General features: G+C 58.8%; 1 protein-coding gene across 3 annotated transcripts; it reads right to left on the reverse strand.

Annotated features, from left to right (window-relative positions):
- Positions 1–25,430, reverse strand: LOC111139180 (PDZ domain containing 4). 3 transcript variants are annotated; one of them, XM_022491366.1, is made up of 8 exons: positions 25,283–25,430; positions 5,028–5,263; positions 3,923–4,013; positions 3,412–3,510; positions 2,493–2,555; positions 2,029–2,130; positions 1,654–1,764; positions 1–1,518 (listed from the first exon to the last, which is right to left on the reverse strand). In XM_022491366.1, the coding sequence occupies exons 1-8, from the start codon at positions 25,340–25,342 to the stop codon at positions 1–3; spliced, it is 2,280 nt and encodes a 759-aa protein (XP_022347074.1). In that variant the 5' UTR covers positions 25,343–25,430. The 3 variants fall into 3 exon arrangements, with proteins under 3 accessions (XP_022347074.1, XP_022347075.1, XP_022347076.1); XM_022491367.1 differs by having other exon boundaries at positions 5,010–5,263; positions 25,283–25,342; XM_022491368.1 differs by lacking the exons at positions 3,923–4,013; positions 5,028–5,263 and having other exon boundaries at positions 25,283–25,342.
- Positions 25,431–26,325: the final 895 nt, after the last annotated feature.

The following is a 26,325-nucleotide window of genomic DNA, read 5'->3' on the forward strand; positions in this document are numbered from 1 at the left end:
TCAGACGGTGGTGACGGAGAGCAGAGGGTTATAGACCCGCTTGCCGTCGGCAGAGCGCGTGCCATGGGCCAGCATCTCCTGGATGGTGATCCAGTTATCCAGGATCTTCTTGTTCCGCTTCTTCATGGTTTTGCGGTGGCTCAAGGCGATGATGTTGAGCTCAGCCTTGCTGTCGCCGTTCTGCTGCTCCCTCAGGCACTCCAGCCGGCTCTGCATCATGAACTCGCGCCGCTTCCGCTGCTCCCGGGCCCGGATCAGGTGCTGCTTCCGCTCCTCCTTGCTCCAGTAGCGCCCCATCTTCATCTCGCTCACCGCGTCGTCGTCCGTGGTCATGCCGCTGCGCTCCTCGCGGATCTTCAGGGCCCGGGCTTTGAGGAGGCGATCGCGCACGGGCCGCTTGGCCACATAGCGGGTCCCGTCGCTGCGCACCTTGACCTTCCACTCCATGCGGGGTGCTTCAGGGGCCACTGCGGCCCCGCCCACGCGAGGGCCTGCGGCCAGACTCAGGGGGCCATGGCCCCGCTCCTCCAGGCCGCGCGGCGGGGCCAGCTGCACGCAGCTGTGGTAGTGCTCGCCCTCCTGGCCCTGGTCACGGTGGCGCCGAGACAGGTACGGGCTGCCTTCGGGACCCACGCGCTCCAGGGTCGTGCCCGTCTTGGGGCTTCGGCGCACCCGCTCCTCCGCGTGCTGTCTCCTGCCCACCTCGGGATCCCGGGAAAGAGAGCGGAACTTGGCGGGGCTCCCCTGCAGGGGAGCTGCCTTGGGGTGGGCGCTGACTGCGGGGCCGGAAGGGGTCCGGTTCAAGTTGGAGCTGCCGGCGGCAGCCCGCCGCAGGGGGCTCTCCGGCGAGGGCTCGGCGAGCAGCGGGGTGCTGCGGCAGCTCTCCCCGGTGTTGTAGGCGCTGGTGCTGTCCTTGTCTGACTTCTCGGGCAGCTCGGAGATGTCTGACAGCTCGTGCTTCTTAGGCTCCCCGGCACCCAGGTCGTAGAGACTCTCCTCCTCCAGCAACCAGGCCTTCATACAGCGTTCCCGCAGCTGCTGCATCTTCTGCGCCCGCAGGATGTTCCGGCACTTGAACTCCAGGTGCCGCAGCTCCTCCTCCAGCATGGCCATCTCGTGGCCCAGGCTCTCGTTGCGGTTCACGTCCAGGGCGCTATTGCCGCCCGCGGCCCGGGGGAAGAGCAGGCCCGGCTGGTTGCCGTTCTCCAGGTGGCCCTTGATCTCCAGCAGCTCCCGGTAGCGCTCGTACTCCTCATCAGTGAGGCCGGGGACATCGCCTCCGCCCAGCCCCGCCCCCTCTGCCAGCAGCGAGTCCATGCTGAAGTGCAGGTCCCGGCTCTTGCGCAGGGCCCCAGGGGTGTTGGCGGCACTGGCGGGCTCGTCGCCCAGAAGGTCGTGCTCGGAGCTCTCCTCAGTGCGGGTGCTCTCGTCAGTGCGGCCCACACCGCTGTCCAGCTCCTGGCTGTTGCTCAGACCCGTGCCCGTATCGGGGACCCCTTTCTCCTCTTCGTGGCCAAGCTGGGGCAGAAAGATGAGTCCCATTCGGTGTGGGTCCCGCAGGCCAGGCTTGGGGTCAGAAGGGCCTTTGGGTCCAGCCCGTCTGCCACATGCCCCAGCCCCGTGGCCTCCCGCCCGCCCTGTCTCCTTCCTCACCTGCTGGGCAGGGGGGGATCTCAGCTTCCGTGCACGCAGGTCCCCCTCATGCTCAGAGCCAAATTCATCCAGAAAGTCATCCCGGTCACTGTCCTTCCACCGCTTTGCCAGCTGCAGAGACAGAACTGTGCTGTCCCCACTGCTTTAAGGACCACCCGGGACACAACCCCACTGGTTGCCTTTAAGTACCATACCCGGTCTCCTGGTCTCAGTGAAGTTGAATGAACCCAGGCGAGAGGGCGGCCGCAGCACACTCGGTCATCAGAGGCCGGAAGGGGAAATGGGCCCCAAAGACATGCCCCACCCTCCATCAGCAGCCCCCACAGAAAGCCCGATGCCAGGGGTCCCGGAGGGCCCTGCTGGGCGCACACACACCTGGCTCTCAGGCCGGGCCACCAGCAGGGAGATGTTGGTGTTCTCCTCCTGGCTCAGAATGGCCACCGCCTCCTCCCGGTTCTGGACGTCCACACCGTTGATCTGCGACAAGCCAAGGGACCATCACAGAATGCCAGGGCTGGCTCTGGGGCGGGCCCTGCCCTGGTGGAGTATCTTGGGCTAGGAAAGGCTCTTAAGCTCTGACAGGATGGAAATGAAATAGAAGGTGCCCAGGGAGAGGAAGGTGTCCGCATGCCAGAGCAGCACAGACCCTTGATGCCAGCAGATCCCCCGGGACAGCCAGACCGGAGAGAGCCCCGGTTTCAGGCACAGCAGGATGTCTAGCCATCGGGCGAGGCTCTTGGCAGGAGAGAGCTGGGTCTGGCTAGGGAGAGGTCAGTGGGCGGCCAGGGCAGTGGGGCCACAGTCAGGCCCGCACGCACCGCCAGCACGCACAAACTCACCTGGATGATACGGTCTCCCTCGCGGATCCGGCCGTCTTTGGCTGCAATGCTATTGGGGTTCACCTGCAAGGCAGATGCATCATGGGGACCTGGCATCCTTCACTCGGGTTCCCTTTCGGGAACAAGGGGCAGCCTCACCTTGGGCAGGGGGTTCTGAAGCCAAACTACAACCTCCTTGCTTGCTCGCTCTTCAGCTCAGACTGGAAGCTTCCGAGCTCCAGGAGGCAGGGACAAAACAGTGCGTCTTGGGCTAGTTCCCTCTCCCCAGCACGGGCCAGCCAAAAGCTCCCCAGGCCCAAGCCCAGGCCCCCAGCTGTCTCTCGTATACTCTCGTGCATGGAAACCTGTTCTTTTCCACGTCAGAGGCTGGGCAAATGCAGGAAGCCGAACACTTCCCCACACTTTGCCCCCCCCCCCACAACAGCTCTGGGGCTCAATGGGCAGTAAGGTATCCATGCAAAGGTTGACTTGACGAGAATGCGGGCGGCTCAATGCACCACATCCACCACGGACAGGTGGGCAAGAACAACCCTCTGAGTACCAGGAGGTGCTGGCTGCGGGCCATGGGAGGAAGAGCAAAGCCAGGCCCAGACCTCAACCTCACTCCCGGTCCCAGCCCGGGCTCAAGTCTCCCGGGGAGGATGGCGGGGGCCGAACACATGCCCCATGATACTGAGCAGGCGCCGTCCCTGGCAGCCGGGGCATTCCGGGCGGCCTCAGAGCCCCACGCCGCATGGAGAGGCCTCAGGGATCGGGCAGTGCGGGCACTCTCCGTGTGGCTGCCGTGTCACCCGCCACCACGACGCCCCGCCCTCCCCACTGCCGGTGCCATGTGCAGCCTGGGGGTCCGGCACCCGGGGAGGAGGCCTGGAGCCCCACCACCTCCTAGAGGGTCCGCCCCCATGCCCTGACGTTGTACCTCTCCAACATAGATGCCCAGGTCCTCCTCCTCGTCCGTGCGGTAGCACACCATCAGGCCGAGCTTGTCCCGGTGGCTGGTCTTATACAGCTCCACCTCCTGCCACAGCGGGCGTGGGGGAAGCAAAGGAAGAAAGCCCCCAAAACCGGTGAGCGTGGAGGCATGCTGGCGGGCGGCAGCTGCGGCCCAGCCCCAACCCCAGCAGCACGCCGCTGGAAGCAAGTTTCCAGCCTCCAGCTTGGAGGGTCTCTCTTACCATCCCAAGTGGCGCACGTGTGCCGCGGTCTCCCCTGCCAGGAAATGCCCGAGACACACACGAGACGCATGGGACACACAGGACACAGACATGCGTGGGACACAGACTCGCTGACACAGACTAAGGGACCTCACCCACACCCCTCCCCGACTCAGCCCGACTTGACCCGCCTTGGCCCATGAGCCTGAGTAGGCAGCCGTGCATCTCGGCCACTGGGGACAGCCATCCCGGGGCCGGCTCCTGAAGCTGGCTCACCTCATACTCCAGCTCGTCCATGCGGTCTGCCTCCTGTGGGCCGCCCTCCATGAACTCCGCTGGGTCATAATACTCATGGCTGATGGGGGGGCTGCCCAGGAGAAGTGAGGTCAGGCCAGCCATCTGCTCCTCTAGTGCCCTAGCCCCAGCTCCTGCGCTGGCCACTCCCACTGAGCTCAGCATGGAGCCCCTCGTTCTGAGCTACATGCATCCATGCAAAGACCAGGAATGCTTCTTGAACGGGAGTGTGCAGGGCTCTGTACTGAGGACACGGGCATGCCTCGCTCTCCCCACTCCATCCCGCCCTGTCGCCCAGCCCAGCCGGCAGGGTACCCACTTCTCCAAGTTGCAGGTGCCACCCACCCCACCCCGGCACTGGTCCCGCCCATGCAATGCCCCCAGGAGTTATCCAGGCCCCAGAGGACTGCTGGGGAGTAGAGGAGGACCCACTCTACCTCCAGGAGCAGCCCTCCTTGCCCCAAGGCTAAGCGCAGCTGCCGGCGGCCAGGGTCCTCACTCTCTGCGGAGGAGGGCATCCCGGGACCCCCGCCCTGCAGCACGGGTTTAGACTAGTGGAATGAGCCAACCGGCCTGGACGAGACGCCCTTCTTCCGAAGGGGCCAGAAAGAAGCCGAAGAGATGGAGGAAGTTCAGAGCAGGAGAAGGATGGGACAGATAAGGATGTGAGAAGATTCAAGGAAGGATGCTTGAGAGGCAGAAGACGATGGACAGCAGAGAAGACAGGATGGAGGAGGAGGAGCGGAGGCCCTCAACCTTCCAGGAGCAAGGTCCCGGGATGCTCCTCTCTCCGCCCCGGGACGGGGAGGGGAGATACCAAAGGGAGCCTGTGTGTGAAGCCTCCCCGGTCCCTGCACCGGCTGCTGTCCAGTCTGAGGCCTCAAACGCCTACAGACTGCTGAGCCCTTGGAGGTCCCAGTCGGCTCTGGAGGCCAAGCAGCCTGCTTCCTGCCCAAGAGGGCAGGCCAGGCAGGGTCTCCCTGCCGCGCCCAGAGCTGCGGCGACGTAGCCTCTGGGTGGCGTGCCCTCTCTGGAGGCAGGGCCCGGGGCCCTCCTGAGGGCGACTCACAGCTCAGATAGGACGTACGGCTCCAGGATGACCATGGGTGGGGTGGGCGGGCGCAGCTTGCCCAGCGCCATGATATGCTCAAAGGTGATGTCGGTCTGAGTGCCACTGTCCACCAGCTGCAGGTCATGGCACGAGCTGTCCCCCCGGAGGCGGGGGCTGCGTCTCAGCACCTGGATCACTAGAGGCTCCTTGGAGGAGCGGAGGGCCTCCAGGGTTTGCTCCTGAGACAGCTTGGAGAGCTCCTTCCCGTTCACCTGCGGCAGAGACACGCCCCCGTGAGAACCCGCCCACCGCTCGGCTCTCCAAGGCCAAGTGCACTCTCCACCCTCATGCCCGGGGGGAGCCCCACATCTCAGCCCTACCCCTACATGGTGCTGCCTGGGCCTGAGGGAGCCCCTGGGACTCCGCCCCCACCCTAGAACATCATCCAGCAGGAGCCCCCCAGGCTTCGGTCCTCAGTGCTCCTGAGGAACAGCTTCTCCTCCAGGCGGCACAGAGGCCAGAGCTAGCGTCTAGGAGACCCGCAGTGAGGCCCCATTGGCAATGACGGCACTTCTGTCGTGCTCATCTGACATCAGGGCTGGAGGAAGACCTGGACTCCTCTCCCAGTGGCATCAGCCCATAACTGGGTTCAGGCAGGAGGGTCAAAAAGAGCATGCAGACGTCAAGGACAGGATCTGTCCTCAAGCCAATGACAGAATCACTGAAGACAAAGGGTGACCCCCACAGAGCCCCCTCATATGGCAAGACAACCTAAGGGAGGTGCCAATCAAGTGATCCTCGTAAGACAACTGCCATTTCTTGGGCGCCTGATGTGTCTCCCCTAGATCCTGACCCCAACGCCCCATTGTGCCCTTGAGGAAACCAAAGTCCAGCAAAATGAAGGGAGTGAGTGAGTCAAGGTCACAAGCTGGGCTGCTGAGTGGCAGGAGCTGGGGTGAAGGCTGGTCTGGTGAAGCCTCCGGGAAGGCTCCCTGAGCGGATTGGGGGCACCTGGCTGGCCTCAGGGGAAGGGAGAAAGGGAGGCGTGTTTGCAGGCGGAAGCAGAGTCCCTACCAGTCAGCAGGAAGAGTGCAGGATGAGGGGACAGGGGCCGCACTTGGGCACTGTGGCCAGGTTGTCCCAGTCTCCGAATTCCCACAGTGCCATCTGTGTCTCTGGGGGTCTCGGGGATGGGAGCTCTGCAGAGACATGCCCAGTCCGACTGTGAACTAGCATCTCCTGGCTGCTACGGAACAGACCTGGATGTCATTCCAGGGTCACGGCCGTGTCAGAAAAGCAAACAATTACCTATCCACTACTTCATTCTGTCCTTGTCGATAAGAAGCTCAGTATTGATGTTTCCTGGCTCCACAAACTTTCCCTGGCCAGAAGACATTTTTTTAACCAATCTGGTCTACTTATGCAAGAAACACAGGTTCATTGTAGAGCATTTGAAAAATACAGAAAACCATAAGGAAGAACACAGAAATCTGCCAAGAAGTTACTAGTAGCCAACTAAAGGTAAGTGTGAGAATGTGGTCAGTACCGCCGGAGAGACCACAGTGTCGGGGGCAGGGAGCACGGGAGAAATTCGGGAAGCTGCGGACAGGGCAGTGTGGGAAAGGCTGTGAACAGAGGAAACGTCAGGAATGTCCTCAAAGACCCTAGCAGGCCTGGGTATGAAGCTGTCGGGAAATCTGTTAAACAGCCATTATCAACGTTCTGATGGAATAATCTTACAACAGAACAAATTATATTTAAAAAAAAAGGCAGGCACAGCTGGGTGGCTCAGTAGGTTAAGCCTCTGCCTTTGGCTCAGGTCATGATCCCAGGGTCCTGGGATCGAGTCCTGCATCAGGCTCTCTGCTCCGCGGGGGGCCTGCTCCTACCCGCCCTGCCTGCCTCTCTGCCTACTTGTGATCTCTCCCTCTGTCAAATAAATAAATAAAATCTTAAAAAAAAAAAAAACAAAAAACAAAGGCAGTAAGTACTCCAAGCTCATGACTTTCTAGTTCTACTACACTCTCCTGTTAGCACTGTTAGCGTGACCGGTGCCTAGTGTGTCTGGCGTGTTCCTGTGTGTCTCTTCCCAGGCTGAGTGATACCACGGAAATCAGCCACAGCTTCGAACGAGGGCTTTTGGTCCTGGACATATGCCATCTCCCCACTGCCCTTAAGTCAAGGGCTTCCCTAAAATGTGTAAAACTGAAACTCCCCGGAGCAGGGCCACAAGTGAGGGCCACAAGGGACATTGAGAAATGCAGGAATGTCTTTCTCCCTGGAATCCATTGGTTCACCTGCCACCCCATTGCTATGGAAACTGGGCCCACACAGTGAGGAGGAGAATGCAGGGTGGGCTGGGATGGCAGGAGGAGGAGGATGACGGGTGCCCACAGAGGTGAGGTCATCACAGTGAGGCCCGGGGCACCCAGCAGCTTCCCCTTGACCCACGCCCTCCTTCAGCTTCCTCTCTCCTCTTCCTCAGTCAGTGGGTGCTCCCGAGTTAACGAAGAGGAGTGGAGCAGAGACGGGTGCTGACAAGTTAGAAACAGGCCCCTCCCAGACTGGGTGTGAGCTCCAAACAAGGTGGGGAAACGGGGGCGGGGGGGGGGGGGGGCGGAAGAGCAAAGCAGCCTGCGGCCAGGCACACAGTACCCACCCAGTGCTCTGCAAACACCTGTGCTCGTCCTGCCCCGAGGCGGGCCCTCATCCTGCCACCATGAGTTACAGAAAGACCACGAAGGCCTGCTCCAGTCTCAACCTGTCTGAACCCAGGATAGCTTGCCCTTCGACTCCCTGAGACTCCCCACCGGGAGTCATATGCAAATGTCTCCAGGGGCCCCATGGGAGGAAGACATCTAAGACCAATTCCCTTCCTGCTCCCCACTTCCCTCCCCTAATGCCGCCACTCCAAGACCCCCGTCAGCCACGATCCAAAATGGACCAAAGTCCTAAAAGGACAAAGCGAAACTGCCTACCTTGGACGTGAGGGACAATGTCCGCGATGCTGTGACAGAGAATTCTTAAGATCAATACGGGCCAGCAAGAATGGAAGACACACATCTGACTATGCTAAACGGTAAAAACTTCCAAACAAAGGACAGAAACACAGTGAAAAGACAGGCTAAGAGAGGATCCTTACAATGCATAGAACTGATAAAGGATTATCCAAAATACTCCGTAAAGAATTCCAACAAAACCCTAAGAAAATACAGACAACAGTAGACAGTAGAAAAGCCCGTGCTCACAGAAGAGGAAGCCCCACTGCCTCACTAGCCCTCAGGCGAGGGAAGGACAGGCTTGGGGTCAGGGACTGCGGGCACAGGCGGCTTCAAATCTGCCTTCTTAAGGGATAAATGTTGAGGCCACGAGGCCGAGACCCAGGCGGGAGGCAGCATGCGCTGATGCCAGAAGGACGCGCGATACTTTCCTGTACTTGAGAAATGTTTCAGGACGGTCGCACAGCGGGGGGGGGGGCGCGGAGGACAGGGACGGGGACAGCCAGGGGCAGGGGAGGCCAGTCCCCTACTCAGAGGGGGACGGAGTAGGCTGGAGGCCCGGGTGGCCAGAGCGGCGGGAGAAAGTGACCTGCCAGCACCAAGAACCGCGTCCAGCATGGGACAGGAGGGGCTGCATCTGCGGGGTGGTGGCCTGTGTGGGTGGGCAGGAGCCCCCGGGGTAACAGCAGCGGCCCGCGACCCTGTGTGGAAGCCCGTTCTCCTTCTGGACGGTTCTCTCTTCCCCTCCCTACCCTTGCCACCCCACACGTCCACCTGGATGGATCCCTCCCTCTCCTCTGCCCCCCCATGCACCCTTCTTTCCTGCCTCAGCAGCTGCTCGTCCCTTCCTGCCCCCTCCTGTCACCTATACCCACTCAAGGACAGGTGCCCACGTGTGTCCGCCGGTGCCCAGAGTCACCCTGGCTGCGGAGCAGACACCCACTGAGGGGCCGAGGCGGGCTCAGCCGACCCCTGGGGAGAAAGTGCAGCGTGAGCGTGCGGCCAGCAGTGTGGCCCCGGCCTCGCTCATTTTCCTCAGGCTCCTCAGGCCCGAGAGGGCACAGCAGAGCTCAAAGGCTCATCCCCAGCTCAGAGCGGAAGCCAGGCCCCAGGGGCCCCACCCAAGCTTCCGAGGGGGCCTCCACTCTGCTTCTGGGTCTGTCTCTCCCACCAGGCCAGGGCACCTGCTTTTCTTTTTTTTTTTAATTGTTTTATATCAAAAAATTTTTAGACTCTCCAGGCAGACTCCCCACTGACAGTACAGCCCCGGTGAGACAGGGTGCTCGATCATGAGACCCGTGAGGTCATGCATGACCCACACAGCCAGAAGGAATCCAGAATTAGGGTCACAGTGGGAACTGTCATTTCCACTTCAGGGACGGCAGTACCTGCTGGCCACGCCCATTGTCAGAAACTCTCATTATTAGAAGATGTTGCCTTCTCAAGTACAAACCTCTCTTCTTTAGAACATTCCAGAAGACATCCACTGTGTCTTCCAACACTCCTCATACGCCTGAAGCCCACCTGAAATGTCCCCCCCGACGCCCCGCCCCAGTTCCTGATGACTCTCATTTCTAGCTGGGCCGGCCTTGCCACACGCCAGGCATTACCCTGCCTTAGCTAGAACCATCTTTCGGCAGCCGATCCTGCTGGCTTCATAGCAAGCAAACCCTCAAGCACGGCCTCGCCTGAGGCAGACGTCATGCTCGCTACTCAGGAGCTCTCCTCGCACGGATCCATTTCCTGCTGCCGGGATGGGCCCGAGTGGGTTGACCTGAAACCCACAGCTCTAATCCAATCCCAGCTGAGCGGGAAGTCACTTCACTTCCACTGTGGGGAGAGGGGACCCAAGCCTCAAGGCACCCCTTTGCTCAAAGTGGCCCGGGGGGCCCTCACACGGCCCTGGCGGGTGTGGCCTGGTTCCCGTCTACGCACCGGCAGAGCACCCAGGGCCCTAGATCCGCAGGCATCGGAGCACCTTGCCAGCCGGGCCGCCCCGGGCCCCAAGCACAGTTGGCCACCTCCGAACCCTGATCCTGGCTGGCCACGTCACCCGGTCACGCACTCTCCATCCAGACCCCACACACTGTAACCTGATAAGCTGTCGGGAAGAATGTCATTATCTGAAGAATCTTGAAAACATTCATCATACTCCCTTCGATCCAATAAATTTGCTCTAAGTAATAGATGTTCCTTAACACATTTGCTAGGCTAATCCGTATTGCAGTAAGCATTAGTACTTCATTCCTTTTATGGCTGAATAACATTCCATTATATGCCAGAATATTCCTTCATATGGAAGGACCACATTCTGTTTACCCACTCATCTGTCAATAGACACTGGATTGTTCCCACTTCGTGGCACCGTGAATAACGCCGCTCTGAGTATTCGTGTGCAAGTGTTTGAGACCCTGTTTTCTAATCTCTGGGCTGTACGTGTAGGAGTAGAAGTGCCAAGCCCTACGCTCCTACATTTAACTCAGTCAGGTACCGGCACTATTTTTAAGGCCGACTACTTCACAACTATCTTAAGCACTGAGTGTCTACCTAATTAAAGCGCGCAGCTGCCCTACCACAGTCTTCCAGTAACACGCCTGTTTCTCAAAAAAGATATAATGGGGCGCCTGGGTGGCTCAGTGGGTGAAGTGTCAGACTCTTGGTTTTTGCTCAGGTTGTGATCTCAGGGTCGTGAGATGCAGCCCAGGGCTGGGCTCCACGCTCAGCTCAGCTCGCCTGAGACTCTCGCCCTCTGCCCCTCCTACCCCTCAAACAAATAAATGTTTTTTAAAGATTTTATTTATTTATTTGACAGAGAGAGAGAGACTGCAAGTAGGCAGAGAGGCAGGAGGGGGGTGGGGGGAAGCAAGCTCCTCGCGGAGCAGAGAGCCTGATGCGGGGCTCGATCCCAGGGCCCTGAGATCGTGACCCGAGCCAAAGGCAGAGGCTTTAACCCACTGAGCCACCCAGGTGCCCCAAATAAATAAATTTTTAAAGATTTATTTCTTTATTTTTGAGAGAGTGAGTAAGCAAGCGAACACGAGTGGGAGGGGCAGAGGGAGAGGGAAAGAGAAATTCAAGCAGACTGCACTGACTGGAGAGCCTGATGCGGGGCTCGATCTCACAACCCTGAGATCATGACCTGAGCTGAAACTGAGAGCCAGACACTTCACTGACTGGGCCGTCCAGGTACCCCAACAAAGAAATCTTTTTTAAAAAGATATAAAATGGGGACGCCTGGGTGGCTCAGTTGGTTGGGCGGCTGCCTTCAGCTCAGGTCATGATCCCAGCATCCTGGCATCGAGTCCCGCATCGGGCTCCTTGCTCAGCGGGAAGCCTGCTTCTCCCTCTGCCTCTGCCTGCCACTCTGCCTGTGCTCACTCTCTCTGACAAATAAATAAATAAAATCTTTAAAAAAAAAAGAAGATATAAAATGACATGTAAACTAGGTTGATTACCATACAAAATAAAAAGGCTGGGAAAGAATGTATAAAATCGTTGTGGGAAGGAAATCTGAGATTTTCCCCCCTTTTTTCCTGTACTGTTTTTTGAAAATAAAATAAATGTTTATGAACTGCAAAATAAAAAAACATTATTGCTGGAAAATTCTCACGATAAAATATTAAGCAAAAGACCTGCTTAGACCAGGGTGACCCCAATTATGGGAGCATGGGTCTGGGCATATGTTACATATATTCACATATGTGTTCAACACAATACTTTCTTTAAAGAATAGGAGGAAATTCACGGGAGATAGTATTTACAGGTGACTTCTCTTTTCTCTTGTTCTTTCTAGTATTTTCTCCAATGAACATCGCCTTTATGATCATAGAGAAAACAAACAAAAGCAATCTGGCCCGATATATTCGGAGTCGTTCTCAGGCTCTGTGGCAGGGGACGGGTGTGTGCTCCCAGCCCCAGGACAGCGAGGGCTGGGAATGCGGCTTCTGGGCTCAGGGCCCTGGGTGCCAGCAACAGCGAGAAGCACTAATGATGTCACATCACATTCCACATCCACACCTGATCTGAGGCGGCTCAGGAGAAGCACTGCTTTCTCCCTCTACTGCCTTCCATTTCCTGCTGGGGTGTCCCCAAAAAGGAGCCTAGAATCCCAGAGGGAATAAAGGAGGCCTGGAGGGGGGGCGCTGGGGCTGAGGGCTCCAGGTGAGGGGGATGAATCCCAGCCACCTACCCCCAGAGTAGGTGGTCCTGAGGGACATGCCCCATGCCCACCCCAGGAGCCAGGCCTGACCACGAGCTGGCCAGTGAGCCTTAATGGGCCTCAGGCTCTGGGGAGCAGGACCGAGCAGACACCCTCCCCATTCCCCCAGTGCAGCACCCCTGCAGGCCAGCCCCCTACTGCCTCCCTCTAAGGTGGGATTTACAGAAGGCGTCCTGTGGGTGATCGAGCTGTGGGCCCCAGTGTCTGAGCAGAAGAGGACAGGAGGCCCCTGGGGCTGGGGGAGCACTGACCCCATAAGCACCAGCCAACAAGGCAGGGAGGCAGAGCAGGCAGGCCCCCAGGTCTGCCTTCAGAAGGAGCTTGTGGCCAACCCACACACAAGGCCCACCCCAGCCCCCTGATGCAAGCCAGGTCACAGCGGACCCCTTCCCACCAGGGGGTGGACAGGCACAGGGCAGCAGATCAGGTAGTGGGTTGAGACAAGACACAAGCTAAGGCAGGGACATACCCCAACCCAGGTTCTAAAAGAGGGTGGGGAGGGAGCTCCAATGGGGGAAGAACTTTCTAGCAAACAGGGGTGTTGGGGGTGAGCAAAGAAGGTGAGGGGGGATGTCAGAGGCTACAGTGGGGATGGATGTGGGCAATTGGGCCACTGCCCACTTGTCTCTCTCATTCCAGGCAACTGAAGACAAGGAAGTCCTAGGACAGACCTGTGCGGTCCCGTATGCGGCTTCTCCAGGGAGCAGAGGGACAGTGGAGAATGAGCCCCGGAAGCAGGGAAGCAGGGAAGCAGGGAGGTAGACTGCTTCAAGCCTGGTGGGAAGGTGGGAGGGGGAGGGGCAAAGCTGTCCCTGGCAGGGAGTCCAGGGGATGAGGGCAGCACGGGGGTCCTGGGTGCACGAGGGACTCTCCATGTCCCCGGACAACAGGGAACCACTGGAAGAAGAGGGCACATGCTACTTCTCCAGCCGAGCACTGGAAGAACGGGAAGAACAGCCACGAAGCAGACAGACGTGATCCCTGTGCTCGGAGAGGCCGGTGACGGGGCGGAACCCAGGGGAGGAACAAGCCAGTGAGGCCATCTGGGACCACACTCAGAGCCCTGAGTTCCACTCAAGTGGGGCCTGCTTTAGATGGAGTGTGCAGGGACAGCATCCCCAGGGATGCCTGACCTAAGACCTGAATGACGGCAAGGAGCCAGCCACGGTAGGGACTTTGAAGAACATTCCAGCCAGAGCTAAGCTCTTGGTGCTCTCTGGAGAGTGCGGGGCACACACAGGAGAGCCCCCCCCCCGCCCCCGTGGCCCCGGCAGAGGAGGGGACCAAGCGGAGGTGGGGGAAGGAGCAACCAGAGCGGCCCAGACCGGAGATCATGGTAGCTTGGCCTGGGATGGAGGTGGCAGTGGAGAAGGGGACCCGAAGGGAGGAGGATGCCTGATAAGCACAGAGTAGATGCCTGGCCTCGCTCCCCATCAGGAAAGCACACGTCAAAAGCACAGTGAGATCCCCACTCACGTCCACTAGGATGGCTGAGGTGGCAAAGGGGAAGACAGGTGTTGATGCGCTGGGGGGGATGGAAAACGGGACAGTGGCTGTGGAGAAGTCTAGAAAACAGGCATCCACATGGAAAGGCGCTGACGCCTGTTCATAGCGGCACTGTCCATAACCGCCAACACTTGGAAGCCACTTCGATGTCTGCCCACAGATGGATCAACGCAACGTGGTAACACCCGCAAGGTGCATTATGCCCCACAGAAAGGGACGACGGCCTGACAAGTGAAAGAAGGCAGACCGCAAAGGCCACCTGTGTGATTCCACAACGGCAAATCCGTAGGGACAGAAAGTACAGGAGCGGGTGCCAGGGGCTAGGGGAAGGGAGAATGGGGAGTGCTTGCTTAATGAAGTTCCATTTTGGGGTGATGAACATGTTCTGGAAATAATAGTGGCGATGGTTGCACAACACTGTGAATGTACATGGCACTGATGGCAAATCTGATGTCCCAGCCTTTCCTGCAGTAAAAATATAAGAGTGCCACCCGGATCCGCAGAGACCATGAAGGTGAGGGTCACTGTGGACGATGCGGGCATTGGGGGAAACAGGGGAAATGGGCATGTTTTATTAATGGAAAAAGTTTCTCAGATTTGAAGTTCCTGAGACATGCAAACATCCTCGATGGCCCGCTCCTCCTACATGTGTCCCGAATCATGAGATGGGGGGGGGCGCTCTCCCATTTCCTCTGCCTCCACTTTTCTCTTGAAGATAAATAAATAAATAAATCTTAAAGAAAGAAAAAGGCGGGGCTCCTGGGTGGGTCAGTTGGATAAGCGTCTGCCTTCAGCTCAAGTCATGATCCAGGGTCCTGGGATCAAGCCCCGCATCCAGTTCCTGCTCCGTGGGGAGCCTGCTTCTCCCTACTTGTGTGCTCTCTCAAATAATTAAATAAAATCTTTAGAAGAAAAAAAAAAGGACTGAGATGGGGCACCTGGGCAACTCGGACGGCGCAGCATGCAGTCCTTGATGTCAGGGTTGTGGGTTTGAGCCCCACGTTGGGCCCAGTGATTACTTTAAAATAAAAATAAATTATGTACAAAAGCATGAGATGGAGGAGATAACGTGGGATTGAATGTAGACAGAAGAGGCCCACGGACGATCATGTGGCACGCTTACATTTAGCAGTTGAAGAGAGAGACCCACAGTTTACAGCCAGCCAGAGAGAAGCTAAGGAGGAAAGCTGAACAAGACGGCATGGAGGGGGAGGGAACGGCTGGCCCAGAGGCAGAATGGCCTTCGGCATCTGTTAAGGGGTGGACCACCGCTGGGAGGAGTGAGAAGCTTGGTCTGTACAGACACAGCCTTTGGGAACTTTGGCAGAGAATGGGGTCCCAGTGGCTGGAGGCTGCGGGTGAGCGCTGCCTTTGGGTTTTACCAGGAGAGACACCTGGGCGGTCTGAATGCTGATGGGAGGTTTACAAGAGGGAGACCTCAGGCCAAAGAGTGCGGGGGAAACTGCAGCCGCGCAGGCCTTGGGGGACATGGGAGTAGGCGCGGGGAACACGGAGGAAGAGAAGAATCACCAGCGGCAGGTGAAGGAGACACAGGGGCAACGAGGGGACACGGTGGGGAGGCGGGGCGGGGGCGAGAGCTATGCGGGAAGCCGGGTGACCAGTCGCGACACAGCCAGGGCCAGCGGCCCCGAAGGAAGGTGCTCTGCCCCGCCCCGCCCCCGACTGAGAAGCGGCGGCGCCCCGGGCGGCGGAGGGAGGGGCCCCGGCGCAGTAGCCCCGCCCCCGCCCCCGCCCCCGCGTCCGAAGCCGCAGACAAAGAGGGCGGCGGCTGCGCGAGCCGGGCTGGCAGCGGTCTCCCACCCTCGGCTGCAGCAAGCCTCCGGGCCCCCACCTGGGGAGGCTGGCGCAGCTGTGCGGGGGCTCCACGGGCGCTATGCGGGGCGGCTGTGCTGCGGGATCTCCGGGAGGGCGGGGAGCACGGCGGGGGGAGGGGCCCCGTTAAGAGCCCGGCCGGGCGGGGCCCGCGACCTCAGGGAGGCCTGCGAAAGGCCCCTTCCACTCGCCCGAACGCGGGGAGTAGGGGGCTACCTACATGAATGTCTAGTGGGGCTCAAGGCTGCTACGTTAGGACCCTCCTAACCCCACTCTCCGGATGGAGGGACAGACAAGGAGACAACAGAAACACCGGAAGTTGCCCTCTGCAACTTGGGGTAAATCAGTGCGCCCTTGGGTCCTGATCGGTGGCTCTCAGCTCTGCTGACAGGTGTGTCCTGGCCTCAGACAAGTGTTCCGCCGACCCCCAAACCAACAGAGCAGAAGGGAGAGAGAAAGCAGAGAAGGGAAGCCTGAGCCAAGGGCAGGCTCTCTGCACTCCTGTTTTCAATGGCCCAGCACAAGTCCTCCCTCCTGTTTTCCCAACTCAAAATGGTCAACCCACAGGGACGTTGCAACCCCTGCATTCCCTTCAGGCAGCTCTCCCCCAGAGTGCGCATTCCCACGCTGCTCTCTCCTTTCTACACACACGATTTTGCAAGCAAGATGCCAGCGCCATGCCCCCATTCCAGGAGAACCACCGTCATCAGCCACCCCCACATCTCCACAATGTACCCCTAATGCCCTTACAGCTCGTTTGTTCTGGTTTCTGGACCCAGGATACAGTCAAGGACCACACACATTACATTTGGTTGTTATGTGTCTAGTATCCTTTAATCTAGAATAATCTATCCACTTTTTCTTTTTTTAACTTTCATGGCACTGACCTCGGAAGACGTTTGGGGCAGCTGCCTTGTACAATGCCTGAGTCTGGGTCTGCCCTCATTAGATTCAGCTTAACTGCTCTGACGAATTGCTGGGTCCTGCCCCCTCCGGACCAACAGCATCAGGAGGCACTGGGATGAGGCCGTCCCACTGCTGGGGACTCTTGATTTGCTTTAGTCACATGGTCAAAACACGGCTGCCAGGTCTCTCCTTTTCCCTTCCTAATTTACAAGGTACCGGGGTAACACCTTGAGACCCTGTGACCATCCCGTACCCTGACACCCTTTAAGTAATAGTTTTACCATTTGAGGAGGATCCTTGCCTAAATGAATCGTGTCAGTGGCTACGAAATGCCTTAATCTGGAAGAATCTAGCTGGGCAGTACATTCCACCATCGCGTGACTGGCCCAGCAAATGGCATGCCCCCAGTCGTGGCTGCCTGGAAAAACCAGCCCATCCAACCCCCTAACTGTGGCCACCACTTCTTGCCCAGGGACAGGAGAAAGAAAAGGAAGCATGGGAGGTCTTCATCTCAAAAGCCTTTTTAGCTGTTTGGGTGTGTATGTCCAGGTGCCCCGGGGAGCTGTGTGCGTGTTGGTGAGGGTGTGCATGATGGAAAAGGAGGCTTGCTTATCTGGAACACAGTATGTCCCTTGGGAACCTCAGTGGGGCAGTAGCCCCTGGAAATGATTTGGTAGGTCCCAGGTGATGCTTTGCCTCCTCCTGGATGATGCTGACGTGACCCGGGGCTTCACTGATGTACCCCAAGCTCCTTCCTGAGGTCCTCGCTCTTGGCGCGGCTGGTCCAAGGACCAGCAGCAATGGACGTGGCCTGGAAGCTTTCGAGGAATGCAGACTCGCAGGCCCTGGGCCTCCTCCAATTCTGCATTTTAGCAAGGGCCTAGGACTGGGGTCATGCTGATCCAGCACGCATTCACGGAACCAGGAAGGACACACGCAGACCTGAATGGGGTTTGGACACCAGACGAGTGACTCAAAGGGTCTCTCCTTCCCTCTTACTCCTTACCTCCCCAAAGCTGTTGAGTGGGTGGTGGGGCCCACCCAGGGTCTGCTGAAATCTGATCCACTTGCCCTGCCCCCACTTCTGGGCGCCTGGGTGGCTCAGTGGGTTAAGCCTCTGCCTTGGGCTCAGGTCATGATCTCAGGGTCCTGGGATGGAGCCCCTCGTGGGGCTCTCTGCTCAGCAGGGAGCCTGCTTCCCCCTCTCTCTGCCTGCCTTCCTGCCTACCTATAATCTCTCCCTCTCAAATAAATAAAATCTTTAAAAAAAAAAAGAAAAAGAAAAAGAAAAGCAATTTTTGAGGTTATCATCAAGAACAACCTTGCGGGGGGGCATCTGGGTGGCTCAGCAGATTGGGCACCTGCCCTTGGCTCAGGTCATGATCCCAGGGTCGGGGGATGGAGCGCTGCGTGGCATTCAGCCCCAGAACACATCAGGCTTCCGGCTTAGCTGGGGCCTGCTTCTCCTTCTCCCTCTGCCACTCCCCCTACTAGCTCTTCTCTGTCAAATAAATAAATAAAACCTTAAAAAAAAAAAAAGGATCAACCTTCAGGTGTAAGCTCACAACAACTAAAAACATCCACCACCCACCTCTGGGCTGACCTGACCTCTCCAAGGCCGGCAGTCACCAGAATGACAATCTTTTTTTATTTTTAATATTATTTATTTATTTATTTGACAGAGACACACACAGCCAGAGAGGGAACAGAAGCCGGGAGAGTAGATAGCAGAGGGAAAAGCAGGCTGCTGACTGAGCAGGGAGCCTGATTCGGGGCTTGATCCCAGGACCCTGGGATCATGACCTGAGCCGAAGACAGAGGCTCAACTACTGAGCCCCCCAGGTGTCCCCCCTTTTTTTTTGTAATTTGAGAGAGAGAGAATGAGAGACAGCATGAGAGCAGACAGGTCAGAGGGAGAAGCAGACTCCCCGCCAAGCAGGGAGCACAATTCGGGACTTGACTGTGGGACTCCAGGATCATGACCCGAGCCGAAAGCAGTAGCTCAGCCAACTGAGCCCCCAGGCGCCCCGGAATGATACTCTCTATGCCATCTTCTTCATTTCCAGTGCTCCAAGCACAGCAGCCCCTGAGCCCGGCTTCGCAGACGTCCCTCGTCCTCACTAATCTCGGGCCTTCCACTTCACAGCTCGGGTCTCCTCTCTCGGAGGGTTTCCTCTCCTTTCACATTACACAAACCCTCAGAATACTACTGAACATCCTTCTGTTGCCGGGCATTGTCTATGTCCTGGCCACGAGTAAGGCTGTCTCCATCCATCTGCCCCGCCTAAACCACCCACCACGTGGCCTGATGGCAGCAACTCAAGCCTCTACCCAAAGGAGATCCCGCAGACCCAGGGCCTAGGAGCAAAGGCTGCCGGATTTCCCCATGGCCGTGACAGCGGGAGGCAGGCACTGTTTCCTCCCACATGGTACTGTCTTCCCTGTGGGGACCCTGAAGCAGAAGGAAGGAAAGAACCCCCAACCCCACCAGGGCCCCATGTTGGGTTAAGTTCGCTCATGTGTTTTTCCTTTGGTGTGTGTGTGTGTGTGTGTTACACGTATTTCTTGTTTTTAAGGGTTTACTAAGGTATAGTTGCCATGTAACCGGATGCGGGATTCAGAGCGCTACGCTTCCCAGTTCTGTAAATTACACCTGTCACACCGCCGTCACAGCCGAGATAGTGACCATTTCCTCAGGCAGCCCCATGCCCCTCTGTCGTCCCTTGCTTCCACCCATGCTTCCGCCCATCCCTGCAAAATGCCGATCTGCCTTCAATCACTGTAGATTAGTTTGCATTTTCTAGAACTTCCTCGTCCCATGGCTCAGGCAGTCCTTGGAACTGAGGTAAGGAAGGGCATTTTAAAATGTTGCGACAATGGAAAACATGGTGAGCCCGAGCAGATGACGGCTACTGGAATTCAGTGCCACGGTCGTGCCCTCTACAATTGCTTCCAGAGGGCCTGCTACCCTCAGAAGCAAGACACAAATCCTGCTCACAGGAAGCCCCAACTCAAGGGGCAGGGAGCGTGTCAGGGGGAGGAGAGCCGCCACCAAGGAGGGAGGAAGATGGAGAGAGGGGACAGCTGTGGGCCCGCAGCCCTGCCCTCGCGGCACACTGGGCCCTTCTCTCCCCAACTGTTGCCTCTTTGTTCCTGGGCACTCTCTCCCATCACAAAAAGGCCCCAGGGGTGGGAGGGAGGGGGGGAAGGGAGGGGTCTGTGGCTCCTCCGCAGAGGGACAGAGAGCTGACACAGCGAGGGCTTGGCCAGCAGGAGCCAGAGGGAGGAAGGTAGGGTGGGGGTGGTCACAAGGAGACCTGCAGGGCACAAGGAGACCTGCAGGGCTGTCACTCGGCCTGTCCGGAGGTGGACAGAGGGGAGCTGGTGGTGGTCCTGACTCACTCGGCTGAAAGAAGAGCAGAAGTCTGGGCGGCCCCGCAGGTAATGGGTGCAGCAGACCCGAGGCCAGTTTCCTTTGTCACATAGGTCTCCCAGGCACGGGGCCTGTCAGCGAGCACGTGATGGTATGGCAGGGGGAGGATACCAAGATCTAGAAGGCTGGGGTGGCAGGGGAAAGACAAAGGGGCAGAGAGAAGCCCAAACAGAGTGGGGTGTGATTAAAACCACAACAAAGGGGTCAAGGTGCCCCACGGAAGGGCAGCGGGCCCCCAGCCAGCAAGGGCACCAGGAAGGGGTCTCAGCAGGCATCGCGCCCTTGGCACTGATGCCACTTTCTCCCCACCTTCCACCCTCCGGAATCTGGTTTCCCGCCTCCTCCTGAGGCAACTTGCAAGACCGCCCACCCCCCAGGACCTTTCTACCTCTCCAGAGTTGGTTGGTGTGTGGCACCCCCTCCCTCACCCCAGCGCCCGCTGGGCGTCAACACACCAATGGGACAGAGGTGGGGCTGGCGGTGGCAGGGGGATAAAGGGCCCAAACCCAGGAGGGGCTCAGCAGCCACCCGGAACACACTGGACAACGTCCTAGACACTTCATCATAAAAATACCCAAACTAGGAATAAAAGGGAACTTCCCTGACTCGATAAAGAGCATTTATGAGAAACCTACAGCAAGTTGTAAGTCACTGGTGGAAGTCTGGAAGCTTCCCTCTTCGATCAGCAGCAAGGCAAGGACACCTGCTCTCAGCGCTTCTACTCAACATCCTGCGGGGGATTCTAGCCAGAGCAAGTGGGCAAGAACGAGAAAGAACAGGTACCTGGGTTGGAAAAGCAGACGGAAAAGTATCTGAGTTTGCCCTTGACATAATCCCACACATTCAAGATCCTCCAAAATCCACTAAGAAGCGATGAGAGCTAATAAATGAGTTGAGTGAGGTTGCAGCACAAAGGATCAATATACAAAAACCAACTGCATTTCTACCCAGTAACAATGAGAAAGACGAAAAGTAAGTGAAGAAAACAGCCTCCCGGACGTCTGACCCATTTCGGCTCAGGTCATGATCTCAGGGTCCTGGGATCGAGCCCCAAGTTGGGCTCCCTGCTCAGGACAGGGTCTGTCTGCTTCTCTCCTCTCAAATAAATACATAAATCTTAAAAAGAAAACAGAAAAAAAAAAAACAATTCCAGGCTGGCTCAGTCAGAAGAGCACACTGCTCTTGATCTCAGGGTTGTGAGTTCGAGCCCCATGGTGGGTGGAGAGATGGGTTAAATGAATTAACTTTTAAAAATCTTAAGGGGCACCTGGGTGGCTCAGGTGGTTAAGCGACTGTCTTCAGCTCAGGTCATGATCCCAGAGTCCTGGGATGGAGTCCCGTATCCGCCTCCCTGCTCAGCCAGGAGCCTGCTTCTCCCTCTCCCTCTGCTGCTCCCTGCACTTGTGTGCGGACTCTCTCTATAAATATCAAATAAATAAATAAAATCTAATTTTAAAAACATTTTAAAAATAATGAAAAAGAAAACAATTCAACTCACAATAGCATCAGATAGAATAAAACAATCAGCAGTAAATGTAACAAAAATGCAAAACATCATTTAAAGAAACGGAAGACCCATGTGGAAAGACATCCTATGTTCATGGGTAATACTCTGCCCAAATCGATGCACAAATTCAATTCCTACAAAACTGCAGCTGCCTTCTTTTTAGAAACTGGCAAGCTGATCCTACACTTCATATAGAAACTTAACCAGGGCACCTGGGTGGCTCAGTGGGTTAAAGCCTCTGCCTTTTTGGCTCAGGTCATGATCCCAGGGTCCCGAGATCAAGTCCTGGGATCTAGCCCCGCATCAGGCTCTCTGCTCAGCAGAGAGCCTGCATCCCCCTCTCTCTCCGCCTACTTGGGATCGCTCTCTCTCAGTCAAATAAATAAAATCTTTTAAAAAATAAATAAATAAATAAATAAAATCTTTTTAAAAAAACTAAAATAAAAGCAGGGACTCAGATATTTGTATATCCATGTTCACAACAGCATTATTCACAATTTGGAAAAGGTAGAAGCAACCCCAGTGTCCATCCATACCATGCAGCACACTGACGCGATGGGGTATAATTCAGCACTAGAAAGAAATCCAGCAGGTACCTGGGTAGGGCTTAGTCAGAAGAGTGCGCAACTCTTGATTTTAGGTCATGGGTTTGAGCCCCACGTTGGAGGTAGAGATTACTTTAAAAAAAAGTTTTTTTTAAGAAAACATGATAAATGGAAGAAGCCACACATAAAAAAAAAAATCACATATTGTATGGTTCATAAGGTTCATTAAGATGAAATGTCTGGAACCGGTAAATCCATAAAGAGGTGAGTGGTGGCCAGGGGCTGAGAGGTGTTAGGGGAAACAGGACTGCTAAAGACGGGCTTTCTTTCCGGAGTGATGACTGTTCTGGAAGGAGACAGCAGGGATGGCTGCACAGCTCTCAACATATCACGACTAGTGACCGCACACTTCCTCAGGGCAGGCTCAGTAAAGCTGCAGCCGGTCTCGTGCCTGCGAGCCACCACGAGAAAAGGGCCTGGAAGTCAAGGCTAGAAGAGACAACTTGGGGTTCTCAAGCTGGGGGCTGGGGGATCCAAGGCACATGGAAGCCCCTGGGCAAGCGGTGCAGGGCCTGCGCGAGCGTCCCTCTGGGCTGTGCCGGGCCCCGCCCAGGTCCCTCACTCTTGCGGGGCGCAGAGGCCACAGGCAGACAAAGACAGGACAGGGAGAAGCACCACTACGCTAGGGGGGGCACCAGGGTTTAGGGGAGTACGGGAGCCAAGCAAGGGCTCTGACTGGTCTGTTGGGACAGAAGCTTCTTTCTACTCTGAGAAGAGGACCGGACTGGACCAGGAAATGCTCTCCCTGCTGTGCCTGGGATTCCAGCCCCCAGAAACCGGGTCATCTGGGACTACCAATGGTTTTCCCTGCTTTCCAGCTCCTTTTTATTCGATCTCCTTTTGTCTCCCTTTAATTTTATTTTGTTTACTTATTTATTTTAGAGGGGGAGAGAGAGAGAGAGAATCTTAAGCAGACTCCACAGCCAGCACACGAGCCCAGGCTGGGGCTCCATCTCACCCGCCTGAGATCAGGACCTGAGCCAAAATGGAGGGTCAGTGTTAATAAGAGGCCAAGCCACCCAGCTCCCCCCGCACCTCGAGGCCGCGCCTTCATTTTTTTTTTAAGATTTTATTTATTTATTTATTTGAGAGAGAGTGAGAGAGAGCATTAGAAGGGAGGGTCAGAGGGAGAAGCAGACTCCCCGCTGAGCAGGGAGCCCGATGCGGGGCTTGATCCCAGGACTCTGAGATCATGACCCGGGCCGAAGGCAGTCGCTTAACCACCTGAGCCACCCAGGCTCCCCGCGCCTTCATTTTTAAAGGGTCGTTCCTCTTTTAAAAGTGCATCCACGTTCTGATTCTGCCCAAACTTCCTCAGGAGCTTTAAAAGGGGGCAGCGCCCCCAGAGACCGGTCTGCGATGGCTGCAACCCCGACCAGGAAACGGCAAAGGGCAGCTGGGATGCAGGCCCTCCTCTGGGGACTTCTCTGCCCAGGGCTTGGGGCTCTCTCTCAAGGAAAGCCTGGCTTCGAACTTTCCTGCCCAGGTCCATCTCAAGCCCTCCCCCAACACGGAGCCTCCCTGACGGCGGTCCCTGCCCCACCTGCGGCAGCCTTCCCTCCCTCACTGCCAGGGGGAGCCCGAAGGGTCACCTCGGCGTTGCCCCGTCAACTACCAATCGTTTCAAAGCCTGCAGGGCGGCGCAGGTCACCCTTCTCGTTCCACGCAACCCTGTGAGATCGGTCTTAAATGAAATACGACCTCAATCCCTCTCTGAGGAAGTCAAGAGCCAAGAGCTTTGGAATCGCTTGCCATTTGGTGAAATAATTCCAAGAAAGGAAGGAGAGAGGGTGGGATCCCACGGCGTCACCCACCAACCAGTGAAGCCCCGGTGCCCGCCACTGGGATTCCGAGGGGCTGCGTTTCGGTCCCAGCGCGAGTTATTACCGAGCCCGATTCCACGAGCGGGCAATGACAATGGCCGGGAACAGGACGAGAGGAACAGCCCGGGGGCGGACGGCGAGAATGGAAGAAAGGCGAGGGGCAGCGAGCGGGCAAAGCGGAGGGCCGCGCGCGCCCGGGGAGCCAGGGCCTCGGAGAGGAGCCGAACGGCGCTGCCAGGGCAGAGCACGAGACGCCCTCCCTCCGCCTCCCGCTCACCGGGACCAGAACCGGGCTCACAGCCCCGGAGCTGGGCTCCCGCGGCCTCCGATGCCTCCCCCACCCCCACACACACCGCGCCCCCGCGGATGCTTACAGGAGTTCCCCCATTCTTCTAAGGAGACCCTATTCCCCCAGCCAGCACCGCACCGACCAGCGCCTGCTCCCCAGTCCTGACCCATAAACCCGGAATCGAAGTGCATACCTGTCCGCGCTGGGTCTGCCCCTGGATCCCGACTCCCTCCGACCTTGAACTCCCTCCACTTAGCCCCGGGGGCGTCTCAGGCCACACCATGCGGGACATTTCCCTAGACACCTCTCTGAGCGCACACAGAAAGTACACACACGCGGGGCCGGAGGAGCCTCCGCGCACATACAGACGGGGCACAAGCACGCACTCACGAAGTCACGCCACGCACAAGCAAGGAAGCCCCGCTCCGGGCCACCGGGCTGGGCTTGGGTTCCGAGAGCGCGGCCGGGCATATCCGCTCCTGCCCCGCAGAGCACATCTCGGTCCACGCCCCCCGCGGCCCCGGACCCGAGGCCTTGCAGGGCAGGGAGCGAGCCAGACACCGCTGCCTGCAGATCGCCCTCCGCTCGCTGAGCCCGCGGCACCCCAGTCTGGGAGCCCGCCATCTAGGCAGGGCCGGAGCGGAGAGTGGGGGCCGGGATAACCGCCCCGGCCCCAGACCGCCCGCGCGCTCCTGCGCCCCTGGTCCTCGGGGCCCTGGATTTGGCTGCCCCCCCGCGCCGCGGGGGCCCCTCTCCCTCCCCCGCCCTGGGTCCAGCGGGGCGAGCGTGTGCAGGGAACGGAGCCCGTTGCTATGCAACCTCCATCCCGCGCCGGCGCCGGCAGCACCGCGCCTCCGGACTCCCGGGCCCGGGGTGCAAGCGCGCCGGAACAGGCCGAGCCGAACTTCCCGAGCCAGACCGATCTGGACCCAGGGTTCACGTCCCCACCTACGCCGGGCGCCCAAGGGATGCGCCCTGCACCCCATCCCCACGCAGCTCCCCCCGTCTGTGACTGGTTCCCACGGAGCGCCAACACCCAGCAGCCCCAGAAATCGAGGGCGGGAATGGCTCCCTACCTCTTCGTTTCCGAGCTCTTCAGCCCTCCCAGGTTTGCCGCCCGCTGCTTTCCCAGGTGGCGCCCACGCCCCCACCCCGCCCCAGCGGCCCCTACCTGAAGCATCACTTTGTACTGCTCCTCCGGTTTCTGAACCACGCACATATTACATCCCATGGTGCTGGCCAGCGAGGGGAGGAGGGCGGGAACGGGAAAACGCCTTTCACTGGCCGGAGTGCGGGACCTCGGGTCCCGGGCCGGGGCCGGGGGCCATACCCTAGCGCAGGGGGCGGGCCGCTCAGCGGGGGAGGGGGGACGCCCCCGAGGGAGGGGCCGCTCCACGCCCCTCGGGTTAACTGGGCAGCCCGAGGCCGGGCGCGGGCATGCTCCCTCACACCCTCAGGAGAAAAAGGGCAGCGGGGGATGGGCGGGCGCGCCGGGCGTTGCTGGGCGACGACCCCCCAGGAGGCGCGGGGGCGCGCCGGGCCGCCGGGGGCCGTCAGGGGCCGTGGGCCGCGCGCCTCCCCGCCCGCGGGGCCCGCCGCTGCCGCTGCCGCTGCCGCCTCCGGCTCCCACCCATGGCCACCGGTCCCGGGAGCCCGGCCCTCGCGCTCGGCGCCGCGGCCCGGCCCGCCGACTGGGGGGCGGCGGCGCGGCGGCGGCCCCCGCCCGCGGCCAGGCCCGCGCCCACGCTCCCGCCTCGCCCGGCTGCGCTCCCAGCGCTCCCGGCGCCCGCTCTCTGGCCCGCAGTCGGCCCCGCAGTCTCCGGCTCCCGCCCGGGACGACGGGCACGCGCGCGCGCCGGCGGCGGCGGCGGGGGGGGGAGGGGCGCGGGGACGGGGCGGCACGCGCGCGGGGGAGGGGAGCTGGGCGGGGTGCAAGCGCGAGCTGCGGGGGCCGCGGGAGCGGGCGCGGAGAGCTGGGGGCGGGGCCTCGGCTGGGGGGCGGGGGGCTGACGTCCCGCTCCCGCCGGCGTCGAGTCTCCCGGCTCTCGGCTCTGGACGTGCCGCCGAGGCGCTGCAGGCCCAGGAGGCAGGAGTCCGGCTTGGAAAAGCGTCCCCCGGGATCCCCCAGAGAGCTCGGGGCCTCGGGAGGGGGTCGCGGTCTCAGCCCGGTTCCCAGGGCCTCCACGCTGCAGCCCGACTACCTCTGCCCCTCCC

The sequence above is a fragment of the Enhydra lutris genome, unplaced genomic scaffold, assembly GCF_002288905.1.
Source record: "Enhydra lutris kenyoni isolate GAN:26980312 unplaced genomic scaffold, ASM228890v2 scaffoldscaffold96, whole genome shotgun sequence".
NCBI classification, from domain to species: domain Eukaryota; kingdom Metazoa; phylum Chordata; class Mammalia; order Carnivora; family Mustelidae; genus Enhydra; species Enhydra lutris.

Excerpts from the sequence above, each read along its gene's own strand:
- LOC111139180 (XM_022491367.1), bottom strand. The coding sequence starts at position 25,342 with ATGGGATGTAATATGTGCGTGGTTCAGAAACCGGAGGAGCAGTACAAA. Across the intron at positions 4,014-5,009 it reads CCGTACGTCCTATCTGAGCT|CCCCCCCATCAGCCATGAGT; the intron begins GTGAGTCGCCCT and ends TCTCCTGGGCAG. Across the intron at positions 1,765-2,028 it reads TGGCCCGGCCTGAGAGCCAG|CTGGCAAAGCGGTGGAAGGA; the intron begins GTGTGTGTGCGC and ends CTGTCTCTGCAG.